The sequence below is a fragment of the Amblyomma mixtum genome, chromosome 3 (genome assembly GCF_055824585.1).
Source record: "Amblyomma mixtum isolate Tamu chromosome 3, ASM5582458v1, whole genome shotgun sequence".
In the NCBI taxonomy this organism is placed as follows: domain Eukaryota; kingdom Metazoa; phylum Arthropoda; class Arachnida; order Ixodida; family Ixodidae; genus Amblyomma; species Amblyomma mixtum.
The window spans coordinates 47,386,343-47,399,848 of NC_143014.1; the positions used below are offsets into that span (position 1 = coordinate 47,386,343).

Consider the following 13,506-nt stretch of genomic DNA (forward strand, 5'->3'; position numbering starts at 1 on the left):
CCTTTCGAGAGAAATGGCATTCATTTCCGATTCATTTCCGATACTCGTAGCCTTCCCAAAACTTGAACCATCATCCCAAAAAATAAGGATAATACTGGATCTCCTAATAGCTTTTACATTTCGTTTATGTATTTAGTGTTCATTCCTGTCTAAAATGCTGGGGCATTCAAAGAAGCTAGCAACCTCGTCTATCTGAGACCTTCCCGAGCATAAGGGCGCTTACTCGGGGTGGTGCGAGATAGCGAACATCTTTTTGACGATGTCGAACTTGGTGGGCGGCAGGTCGGCGTTGTTGATGAGCGTGAAGAGGAACGCCTTCTCCGAGGGGATGTAGCGCCCACGGCCGCCCGTCTTGCCCCACGGCACGTCACTGAAGCCGCCGCACAGCTGCCCCTGCGACCCCTGCCAGGAAGGGAGCGCCAGTGGCCACGGTCAGGGCGCGCAGTCCGCCCACACCGCGGATGACATTCCACGCCGCGCGCTGTGATACACGAAGCAGCTAGCAGGGCTGTTACGAGACGCGGTGGGCGGTTTCTTCCCTTTCAACAAGCCTGCCTGGCAGAGAATGACAAACTCCAGCAGTGCCTGTGTGAAGTGCTTTTCAATCTCTCTGTTTTGTTTCAGGCACAGGCTGTGCCCACCCACATCACTTAGCATCTGCAGACTGCACGAGTGATCGAACCAACTGCCGATAGCGTGAACGCCAGGCCGACGACCTCACATACGGAGTATCCGTACACGAAAGTTTTAACAGTTACCACGCTCTATAGCCACAGAACTGGCGGTACACTGGTGGTTGAGTGCTACATTAGAACACTCTAAAAGTCCTTTCAACTGAGGCTGGAACGTTTCTCCGCCTGCGAGCGTTCCCGACACAAGAAATGCAGAGCCGAACAAACGCTTAGGCAACGAATTTTAGGAAATAAGAACACACAAGCACGGCGCCGATCACTGTGCGCATTTAAGCCCCAGAACGTGGAGTGAAGCCGCAGTCCGGTGAAAACATTTTAAGGCGAAAGCCTTCAATGTCTCATCGTTATAAGCAGGAGTTGTCGACAGAAATGTCACGCTTTTCAATTGGTCGAAACGGTAGTGACGTCACAGTGCGGGAGTTTCAAACGGGGCCAATTGTACTTTGGCTAGTAACCCAGCAACCAATTGAAGGGATCGTATAGTGATGCTCCAAGTCGGACTGAGCTTCGTTAATTGCTTAATTACCCAATTAGCCAAATTAACTTTTCTAGTCAGGACATATAAATAAATAAAACCGAGTAGAAAATTGGTCGAGCTCGGGAATCGAACCCCGGTCTTCGGAGTGCGAGACGAGCACGCTATCCACTCCGCCATGCCAGCTCGATGGTTTGGAATGAACAAAGGCGCGTCTAATACGGTGTCTTCGCTCACTCCCATCCTCCTCCCTTCCCTTCCGAGAAGGTTTAGGTGTCCACCGAGATATGAGAGACAGATACATTTCCTTTCCTCAAAAACCAATTTACCGACGAGCGAGGCGTACAATCGAATGGGCGATGGCGTTCTATGGACTCCCTGGCAGCGTTGCAACACGCTGTCGCGTTCCACTCTAAGAGGCGAAGCTTAACATCTTAACAACACATCAGTGACCACACTTTAGGTCAAAAAAGTGCCCCCCTGAATTTTGACGGGTGTCCACCGAGACATTTGAGACAGTTACTGCGTAATTTCCTTTACTCAAATACAATTTTCATTTTTCTTCATTACGGGCCCTCTTAGTCTTTCTTCTTTCACTCCCACTTCCTTCCTTCCTCTACGGTGCGGTTCAGGTGTCCACCGAAATGACAGAGAATTACTGCGCCATTTCCTTTCCTCAAAAAGCGTTGCGTTCAAAGGGCAAAGCGTCGCGCCGAACGGGTGGTGGCGTTCCGTGGACTCCCTGGCAGTGCTACAACACGCTATTGCGTTCCACTCCTAAAGGCGAAGCTTAAGGGTCATTAATTAGCCGTTAATTAGTAGTCAGGCATTAATCAGTAATTAACCATTAATTTGTGAGTCGTCATCACTTAGTAATTAGTACTCAATTATATGTGACGCCACCAGTGCCACAGAAGCAGTCAAAGTGGTGCGGAAAACGCTTTCGCCTCTACGCACTTTAGACAGTCTAAGTGCCTCCTGTATTATTTTTTGGGCGGGTGTGGGGTCGGGGGAGCTTCCTTCTGACTGAATAGCTGTTGGTTCGAAGCATCCAGAAAGCGACTTCAGGCCAGGTGTAGGCGGTCGCAGTAGTCACCAACGCGCTAAGAGAGCACACAGTTCGGTCAACACTAGTGTGAATCTGACGCAAAAAAAAATCGCAGGCCAGTAAACGCCCTGAGGCTGAGTGAGGTCGCGTGCACGTCATAGCGAAGTGGTTTCGTTTGCTTTGCGCGAGCTCTATAGCGATAGCGGAATTTCTTCTCGGAACCTTCATTCGAAGAAAAAAAAATGACGGACAATTCAGCGTGGTTAGGCCAAACGCGAATTAGGTGATCTAGCACTTCGGTGTTCACTTCGGTTTCGGTTTAGGGTCGAGGCCCGGTTTTCAAGGTTAAGCAGGCGTCAAAGATCGGCAAAATCGTACAGTGCGGGCCTTCGTGCTAGCGCACTAGAACTTGAGTGGAATAATATTCAGTATAGCAGAAATTTGGGCGAGTTGTTACGTGTTAATTTTTTCTCACAGCGCATGAAAGATGGGACGAAAGAAGAGAGTATGACACTTGGTCGTGTCATATTTTCGTCTTTCTCCCCGTCTTTCATGCGCTGTGAGCAAAAATGAACAGCAGGGGACCCGAGCGTTTTCTGAAGTCTCCGCTCGCTGCCCGAGATGCAGCACCACGCTCTCATCTAAGCCTGGAGTACGGTCGCTGCTGACTGCCGCTGCGGCAGAGCAGCCCAGACCGAAGCAGGTTTGCCGCGCGTCACCCGCACGAAGGTACGTACGAGGGCGATGACGAAGGTAGGGCTGTGTCCGTCGCACAAGTGGTGGAAGGACTCGGCCGAGTAGCCGTGGTTCGAGGCCCGGTAGAGCAGCCTCCAGAGCTGCTTGGGCACGCCGTACCACGCGTTGAGCACCTGCTGCAGCCGGAGCTTGGGGCCCGTGAGCAGCTGCGAGCCCTGGAAGAGCCGCAGCGAGGTGCGCGGCTGCAGGTGCCGCTCCTCCAGGTGCGTGAACTTGCTCGGCAGCGCCGCGTACCGGTACCTGCGCCAACCGCATTGCGTTTGTAGGCGGCGCAGCTGAGCGCGTGTGGGGCTTCCTACCTTTCCAACGTCAGTTCCATGGGAACAGCACCCGTCGGTTCAACCTCCTCCGCAAACACTTGGCTGTCGATGAGCAACAGCCGCACGTGGTTGATGACCCCAAGCAGTTGCTGGAAACACGAACGCGAACACTTAAAGTACGCAGTACCATTGAGCCCTTTTCCTCTTATTTGAAGGATAGGAGGTATCCGCATGGTGACACCAAACAGCTGGTCACGAAGCCCTGTGCTTTCAGATCCATCTAGAGCGCTACAGATGCCGTACACGAAGTTATGACGCACCAACATTCTGTACTTACTGTCCTCACTCGAAGTTCAACTGTTTAGGCATTTTGCTCTTCCGATCAATTTTCATGCGGAGAAAAGCGAGGCGCTTTGTTTATACAGCTAGAGGAAGTGAATCTACAACATGAAATTTCTTTGTTACGGTAAAGGATCACGCCCTTGTCATAATCACTGAACCCGCGTCAGGGTTATGCACATGGAGTGAATTCGCAAGTTGCACCCTTACGTTCCGAACAGGCGTTACTTACGTATACTAGTTCGACAAAGGTTAGTGATAAGCGACAAGGGTAGCTGTGCGGCAAGCCTCTCCTTCCCGCCCTTAGAGACCGCCCCCCCCCCCAGCCTACCTAGACCTTCATTCTCGCAGGGGCGGCAAGTGAACGGGTGTTTCAGTCAAAACATACCACGCCAACAACGGGCAACGTCCCAGACTCCGACGAAAGTGTATCAAACTATCGCCGAAGAAAACAAAAGTTTACTCCTCCGAATACCTCACGACAGACAGGAACAAGCGAGTAGTGATCCCTCTGACTGTGCAGAAAGCTGGAGCTACAATACCTGACAAATCCTGGCCCTTTCCTCTTCCGTCCAGTGCGCTGTCGGCTGGGTGACGCCGGCGTGGTGTTTCGCCCAGGACAAGACTGCCCGCCAGACGTCCTCTTCTTCCATTGCCAGCTGATCGCAAGACACACAAAGACAAAAAAATACGAATGGCCATCCTGTTCCGAACAGACCTTCACACTGCTAACTACATTACAATGATATACTGCGCAACGGCACCACACTTTCCAAAACCTGGTCCCCGAATTCCCATCCAGTCAACTGCCTGAACACCCTTCTTTTATCTGAGCACATACGTAGCTGACGAAATTGCATAACAGGATAAAGCTTATCGTACTAAAACACTTGAGTTGTCTAGCCTATAGAGGCACACACGGTGTGCACGGCGTGAAAGCATCGCAGAAGTTAATCAAATGCGTTCACGGAGCACGTTCCGAGAAAACCGGCAACATGAAGGACTCGTTCAGAATAGAAACGAAGGAAGCCAAAAGTCACTGAAACCGGGGAAAGCACAGGGCAACAGTGATGTTGAAGTTGCGCTGAGGAAGTCATTTCTGTTAATTCTGCGGACTGAAAAAAAGTTTTAAGACAGTTGCAGAAAAGACAACACGCCAACGTTGGAGACCGAACGCACATAGAAGGAGGAAGGGTCGCCGCCATAGCCGACGTAAAGGGGCCATGAGGAGGTCGGCGGTTCGGTACCCACCGGCAGCGCGTAGTCTTTCCTTACGCTTTTCCTCCCCTTAATTTATGCACTATTTAGACGATTAACACACAGCACTGCTAACTGCAACTGAAAACAGTACAATTTCTCCGTGCTTTCCTTGGTTTACCAACAGCACCCGACAAGCAGAAACGCGCCCAGTGGAAAGCACGATCCCACGCGAGCAGAAAAGAATATTACCAGTTCCGACCAACAAAAACGGGCCACATGGGTGTTCTTGTAGGTACAGCCCTATGTCAAAAGTAAGGAGCCCAAGGAGTTGGCTTCTGAGCCGTGCAGAGGAGCTTTGTGGCATTCGCGTAAGTCCTAACATTCGGAGGAGTGAGAACGGGAGTTCCTATTACCTTCGAGAGATTTGGAACGTTGGCGATGCATAACGAGCCGCACAACAAGACCCAGAAGCAAACCCATTGGCCTTTACGCCCTTTACAAAGTCTATGGCGACAAGCTGCAGGCAGCAAGGTTTCCCAAAGGCGAGTTAGGAACTGGATACTTGTTACTGCCTTTCCGGAGCTAGTAACTTGAGATTCGCAGTCATACTGTTTTTTTTTTTTATTTTCAGTAGTTCTCACTCTATGCTCCATCTCACAAGTGGTTCGCAGTGTGGAAGTTACGAGCGCGAGGCGAGGGCTTTCGGACGTATGAAGTTGGCTCGCGAGCACGTGAAAACAGTACGCTTGTGGACGCCGTCGCCTTGTGCCCGTAGCTTCTACTCCACTGCGAACCACTTGTGATATGAAGCATAGGCAAGGGATGCCTCGACTGGACGACGACTGCAGCTTCGGCAAACACAAGAGTTAACTACCACATACTTGCGTTTTTAAATTAAACTAACATATACCTGCAGCCCAGCGAGAGACTCGGCCGCTGACATGTAGAAAGAATGTCTAAAAAAAAAAGGAAAGACTGATAAGGTTAACTTCGCCTTTACATGGCTCTTAGTTTCCAAAGCCATCAATTACTTTGCTCTCAGATGACACGATTATGCTGTACACACGATCAAATTCCTTTTGTAACGCCAGAGGCCACCACCCTCAGCCGATAATAAACGGACATCATGAGGACCGACGCAAAGAGCCACCGCCAGCAGAAGGTAACTCACGTAGTCCGAAGAAACCAGGTGGATGAGGGCGTCCTTGGGGAGATTGAAGAACGCGCTCGTCTTGACGCACTCCATCGCGTTTTCGCCAACGTAAGCTGTACACCTGTCCACGAATGATTTTCCGCCTTTCGTACCTGAGAAGGAGGAAAATGTGGTCATGCCAGGTTTTACGTAATTTACCGGCCACTAATTCCGGTCTCGTGCGCACGCCACGACCATCCAAGCTTGAATTCCCAAATCTCAGCTTTTCAGCTTATTCTTGCAAAGATGACAAGCGAACGCCGAAAACACAAGTCCCGTTTTCACTGCGATGGCAGAGTTTCACGAAAGCTAAAGAATCCAGATTCAGAGCGCGGATCCGACCATTTCTGTCCTGTGCTTCTTCAAAGATAAGTCTAATAAACAAACATATGTCCTTCTACAGGAGCTTGATAAGGGTATCCGTTAGGGCGAGTTGGATGGCCATGACGATTAGCGCATGTGGTGTACTTTTCGTTTGGCTCTGTGGTACAGTTGCTTCTTTTAACCTCTTCTAGAGGAGAGAGTGTGCTCAAAGACGAAAAAATATAATCGAGATGTCGAAAAGTTGATATAATTAGTGCGGATGCGACGATCCCGAGCAAAGAACTATCAATGTTTGTCACTTCACGCCACCTCGCTCATTCATCAAATTGACCCTAGAGTTGAGGTCATCGCTAGCAGTGACACCTCTTCGCATAACACCTGCAAGCTCCAATGTAACGTACGTTTCATTATCAGTTCACCCACTGTTTCCTTTAATGCTGCGGGCTTGAAAGGTGGGAGGACAAACAAACAAACAAACAAACAAACAAACAAACAAACAAACAAACAAACAAACAAACACGTATGACTTGGAAAATGGACAGAACTTGCCTGAGCTTGAAACCCTGTCTTCCATGGCCAGTGCGGAAGCCAGGAACATGCAAGCGTTGTGGATGGACATGGTGCTGGTCACGTGGTCCTCGCAACTTTGTCGCAACTCTTCGATGCCCAGCTCATGCGCGAGGGCAAGAGCTTCGAACACAGTACTGTCTTGCAGGTGAATCTGGAAGAACAAGCACACTTTCTTGATGCTTAATCTCCAAATTGTAATTCGTGAACATTGTAACAGCAGCCGCAAGGTGAACGAATTCTCGCACGCTTTACGATTCAAGCTTACATCAGTTCAAAAGATCGAAAGCGAGAATATAAGCGCGCACACTATCATTAATGATGTTTTTCTCATTTCATTTGTAGCATAACGCAGGAGTACTTCAGTATGACACGGCCACATGTATTTATACGCAAATCAAACACAATTACATATTTTGACAGCGCAGAATGTTCCTTTCTTAGCAGCGGCAGTAACAGAAAAACTTTCGCAAGCACGTGACTTGGGCCTTGAACGTGCACCTTACCGACGACCGTGGAGACTCATTCCACCCCCCCCCCCCCCTCCCAAACCATCATTTTGCTTGGGACCAAGCATCCATCCTTAGAACAAAATGCGAAAGACGGGTCTGCAATTACCGCTTGATTGAAGAAATACTGCGCGTCACTGTTACCAAGTTATGCAGCATATAAAAAAAAAGATAAATGATGGAAATGTTGTATCACCAGCCAGTAAATGCCACATGCTTAGACAGCAGAAATAGCTGGAAAATGCATCGCCGTAGAAATCACTGCCCACAGCCCGCAAGCAGATCTCTGTAAGATATCTGTCGCGTTGAACCGTGGTACCTCGACAGATCGAAGGTGGCGCCAACGCAGGCGCAGTGCTGCTTAGATCGCGAGTGGTCTAGTAGATGGCGCGCACCTCGAGCGTTTCAAACGACCAGCTCTCCTCCGGCAAGAGAGAACGTCTTTGCCCGTCAGGTCATGTTATTCATTTCGCCTTTTTTTCACGCTGTTAGTATTTGCAAGCGGCCAAAACTGCGAGTGAAAAAGCGTGGAGTCAGGAAACAGCAATGGCAGCAACACAAAAAACGGATATCTGCTTCCTGCTCGTGCTGCTTTATCGGAAAAAAAAAAAAAAATCAACACGCGACACATCAGAACGAAAAGAAACAAAAACAAAAACGAAGCGGAACTCTACTCGTGGAGGAGTAAAGCTTGGCGATCTCGCAGACTTAAGTTTCCTTCACGCAACTACGTTACCGTATGCCGCAACACAATTTTTACCTCTACAGGCCTGCTCTTGCGACCTCCCCATTGTGCCCGTATTGTGCTGAGCCGGAAGCAGTAGAGCACTTTCTTCTCTATTGTCGTCGCTACTCATCACTAAGGAGGTGACTGTTAGAAGTTCGATTTAAGAAACCCAGTTTGCGCCTGTCTTCTGCGGTTGTTCTATCCCTTGGCGCTTCGGCGCTTGGACATACCAATGGGAATGTTTGCTCCGCCGTTCAAAACTTTTTCTAGAATCAAAATGTCTACCATCATAAGCTTTCGTAATGCCTCGTTTATCCACTAATTTTGGTCTTCTCCTTTTTGTTATTCCTATATATCTGTATTTTTCTCTTCATTTTTTTCACTGCCTCCTCAAATTTAAGATTATTAGGCCCCCTTACCACTCTCAACCACCTCTGTCACGGAAACTGAGTTGCTCCGTTTTTTTATATAATCCCATGTTCGCCGAATGCAATTTGCAAAACTGGTAGCCCCCGTCCGGTCATTGCCAATCCCCCTTGTGGGTATGTGCCAATTTATGAGGACGACAACAACAACAACAACCACGACAACAACAATAGCAACAACAACAGCAGCAGCAGCAACAACAACAACTCAAATGCAGCTTGCGTTTTCGCTTCATTTAGTAGTCGTCGCTGCCAGAGTGTGACAAACACTGTTTATAAAAGGAACGTCGCCTCAGCATCATTACATGTTGAGGCGCTTGTGTACTCCCATGCGTACAGACTTGTTTAGAGAAGTCCCATTCATGGAAGCTCGGCGGCACAAAAATGCACTAAAGGCGGAGAGTTACTGAAAGAAGCACGGAAAAGAGCCGATAAACGCATGCTTGCGAGAAGGCGTCTTTATTGTTCAAGAATGGCCGAATTCAAAATATGCCGAATGCAGGATACGCTGTCCGTCTTTAACCTCCAGCGATTATAGGGCGTTGAGCTTAGCTAACGATGTGCGCTATCAGAAAAACAGACTGAGATTTATACGTGCTGCAACAAATTTCAAACTTTATTTAGCAAATGCGACCAGTAAGTCTGCACGTAGCACAATGTGACTAAATTCCCTCAGCAGTACTACTGACCGCGGGAAACTGAGGCTGAGGAGGCCACTAATAAATAGAAGTGTACGAAAAGTATGAATCTTGAATCAAGCCTCTTGCAAGTAAGTGTCCATGAAGAAGAAAGAATTTAGTGCTCCGCGAGATACATCTTTGACATCTGACCAAAAAGATCATTGTTGCGAACTATAACCCCATGAATAGCATTGAGAACCGCGGTAGTAAAGGTGAAAAACTGGGTACCCTGAAAAGACTAATTGAATTACATCGTTTCCTACGGTCCCTTCTGAAACTATAACATCGCAAAACTCAATGTCATCTTCGGCGTCAGCTAAAAAGCGTTCCCAGACTCGCAGTAGGTCTTGGATGGCTTATAGTCACACTGCTATAGTCGGATACATAATAAAACTCAAAAACGAAGCGCCAAATGCCCCACAAGAAATACCTGCAGGCAGTGATGTCAGCCTAGTGTAATGACCTCGACCAAACCACACGGTCCTACAGAGCGATTAGCGCAAAACAATAATAATAAAAAACGCATCGTCCTTTCCTTACAGCAGCTCTACTTCTTCATCATAACGCTATACCGCTAACCGCGCCGCCGTCAGCGCCCCACGATACAGCGGTGAGCCGGCTGCGGCCTTGGTATGGGGGACGGTGCCCCGGAGGCGCGAGTTGAAGGCTAATAGAAGAGAGGATTCCGGTATTAAGCATGAAATGCTTTTAGCTCCTGTTGTCGGCAGTGTGGTGACGTCACGCCGAGACCGAGAGCCAACATCCGGGCACTGAATTCCACTCATCCGGGCACTGAAACGAGAGCATCCGGGCACCGTACGAGATTTAACGAGACTCTCTAAGAGAGAGGACCGCGCTTCCGCGCCGTCCACAAGGATGGCACTGCGGTCCCACACTCACGCATGTAAAAGACAGGCCGCTGTTATTTCTCTACTTCTGTCTTGCTCAGGAAAAGTTAGCAGTGCGTTAGCATTAGAAGGGTCTGTGCAAGTGGAAATGGCGACCGCCGTCGCTCGTGGCCACCTCGGATATAACGAACTTTAGGCACAGGTTGCTCTTCTCGAGCAACCTTTCGGGGCCAAGCATTAATTTAACTTCCACCTGCACGGTTGGCAGCCATGCGTGACATTTTGCGAACCTTGTGACGTCATCACAGCCTGCCCACCGCGGCAGATGGTAAGTTGCTCATCGGGTTGTGAGCAAACTGCCCATCGTGGCAGATGGCAGTTTAATAAATGATTGTTCGCGACAGGTTGCTCGGGAAGAGCAATATGGATCTCACAAGCCCCACCGGTGGCTGTGTTTAAAACAGCCACCTGCCAGGGCAGTGGAGTGGTACGAGGGCTTCCAGCGATCTATGAATGTCAACTAGAGAATGACCCATCCCGCATATGGGTCATTCTCCTGTATGTATTTCCCTCTCCTGCTTGGACATACAGCATGTCCGGAGTATTCAATAAATAAATAAATAAATAAATAAATAAATAAATAAATAAATAAATAAATAAATAAATAAATAAATAAATATGGGCATTAACCCATTTACGCTATCGCGTCATGCTCTTAAGGCGGAGCTACAACAGAATCAGCAGCAACAGAAATTGCTAAAGCATTCAAACGAACCACTGAGGAACACCTAAGAGTTTTGTCAGCTTCAGGACGTACGTTAAACCGCATATGCTACCTAAAGTTATTTCGGGACGACGTTGCTCGTAAGGTGCTCTACACCCTCCAAGACGTTTAGCGTGATGGACAAGAGGGTTAATCCGGGGATCTTTCAGCAGTCAGGAAAACTGACCTTAATCAAGCAACAACGATGAGCGAAAGTGTTCGACAAACGAAGTTGAGGTTCCAGTTTGCACATAGGCCCGCGAGATTTAATTGGCGGGCGCACGTGCGAGGTTGGCCGCTTGTCGTGAAAACAGATGGCGGTCCACACACTGGCATTCACGATTGGTACCTGCCAGCATCGTGGACTACTCTCTTGCACAGCACAGCTACACGAAGGAGTACATCCTGGCCAGGCAGGAAGTCATTACCGCAGGTGCCCCTTCTACCTAGCGCGTGATGTACTGCGTTGCACACAATCCCAGTTCGGGTGACAATGCGATCAAATTCACTCGATGTCGACTTTGTAACAGTAACTCGTTACTCGTACGGACTGCAGCCCGTAGGAACCCGTTCTACGTGCTCCACGTGTCGTCCCTTCTGACAGCCGACCGAAAGTTCCCGCAGAGAGAGGACGTCACAAGGGAAGCAATTTCGTTTAACGACTACTTACAGATTAGCGACCGCTTCCTTCTTCTCAGTTCCTCGTTCCAGCTGTTGTTCGCAGACTCACAAATACAAGTTGGCCTGTTAGATCGCAAAATGTTGATGTGGACTCGGCAATAGCTACGGCAGTGTTCTCAATTTTTTATCACGCGAATTGCTCGTACCTTACGGAGGGAGCCCCAGAAACATATACATGGCAGCATTTTGTGACAACCGGCGCATTCCCTTCGTGACGCAACGCATAGCCAGAAATTCTAGACAAGCGCGTTTTTCCAATGGGAACGTTACGCATAACGTAAGACTGCATCATAACAATCAATACATGCGCAGATCCCTCCTCGGAACCCTTGTAGTTTTCTGCTATTTGTTGTCAAAAACGCACCTCACTGGATTTCTGTCTTAACTACTCGGTGCGAGCGCATGCAGGACAAACTTCAAAATCGATATTTTGCTACGCGTTGGACGATTCTGCCATTCCCATCGCTGTGTTCATAACGGTATCTAACAATACCCCACAGTTGTTTCACAATTAAGAGTGATGCCCGATAAAGTTGGACTTGTAAGACTAGAGTCACCATTGGATGGGAGTCAGGTGCCACGTGAACTTCACAGGCAATACACGCGTGGATTCTCATATATACATAATCACGCCACGGGAGCACGAATAAGCGCAAACGCACCCAGGGGATGCACTCACGTGTTAGGAACACGATACAGGGACGCAAATACCATCGCTTCGCTGTAAAAGCGAAAAACAATAAATTCAGCTTGCGTGCACCGACTTGGAAGGCTTCAAATTGAGCGCAGACATGCGGGTCGATTTGCATGCGCGCATACTTTCAAAATAAGGCAATTAAAGATACCCCTGACATGTTTCCGCCTTATCATACAGGATGTAAGGCCGCTTTCCCAGCTGACCAAGCGTCCTTCTAAGGAACGTGAACGTGCTGAATGAAATATAGCACGCATGAATAATAATAATAAAAAAAGAAAACAGGTATATGACTTGAGCAAAGGCATCACAGTGCTTCGCATGCGGCCAATGCTAATAGCTTGTTTCTGTAAAAAAATGTATCAGGATTGAATCTGGAGAAATCAGAACAAATTATGACTAATACAAATATCGTATTAATTATTTACAATATATCTGCCGTTTAACACGAGTGTTAATCCGAGCAACGTGCGCAACAGTGCAAGAAGTTTTGCTTCCAAACTGTCTCTTTTAAAGAAAAGCTACCTTTTTCATTACAGGTAATTAATCCGCATATGTATGTACTATGTACATTACGTGCTCTTCCAAGGTGAGTAGCCTTTTATGAGGAGATGGCGATTAAGACTGCTATGTCTACAGGACGACTACAGTACGCAGAGTGAGCAGTCATAAACCGGCATTGAAAGCCTGACATTTGAAGGAACAATTTGTTAGGAAGTCGACCTTTGTCCATTTTGTGGGCCCTGTCTGGTATCCTTATCATAATAGTCATTGCACTACACAATGCGCGGCGAAACTCCATTTCGGCGCTAATTACATTTTTTTTCCTTCGCTGATGATCCAACGCACCTATTGTAATGGTTCTGACCTTAAAAAGCAGACCGCGGGCATTTGCCTGGCCATCTTATAACTCCTGCTTTCGTCCGCTTTCCTGTGTGTTTTACGTAGGTGTCGCAAGAAGCATATAAAAAGGTGAGCCTCGGTTAGAATACGGGAAGGAGTCAGAAGGAGCATCCAAAAGCGCAGAACCACCTGCCTGGGCACATGTCTTGCCCTGACTGCCGACCAGAGAACGGGCGGGAGCAGTGAGGCCGCGGGGAAAGACGCAGGGAACTCGTAAAGATGGATGGATTGATACAAGGGCGTCCGCAGAATTTTTTGCAGGGGGGGCCCATTGGTTGTTGGCGCCGGAGGGGGGGGGGGGGGGTATATTCGTAGCGAAAAGGCACTATTTGCGGAGTAAATTTATTTATTTATATATAAATAAAAAATAAGTAAAATACACACATGAAAGAAAATTACAAGCAGCAAATTAAAGCGCGGATT

General features: G+C 48.3%; 1 protein-coding gene across 1 annotated transcript in view; it reads right to left on the reverse strand.

The window, feature by feature from the left end:
• Positions 1-13,506, reverse strand: part of LOC149350055 (kelch-like protein 20) — a 155,834-nt gene that overhangs the window by 1,261 nt on the left and 141,067 nt on the right. The window contains exons 4-9 of the mRNA XM_089576844.1: positions 6,836-7,007; positions 5,942-6,075; positions 4,113-4,229; positions 3,271-3,380; positions 2,953-3,211; positions 224-402 (exon numbers count right to left, since the gene is read on the reverse strand). Coding sequence (XP_089432970.1) covers positions 224-402; positions 2,953-3,211; positions 3,271-3,380; positions 4,113-4,229; positions 5,942-6,075; positions 6,836-7,007 — 971 coding nt within the window. The remainder of the gene's footprint in view (positions 1-223; positions 403-2,952; positions 3,212-3,270; positions 3,381-4,112; positions 4,230-5,941; positions 6,076-6,835; positions 7,008-13,506) is intronic.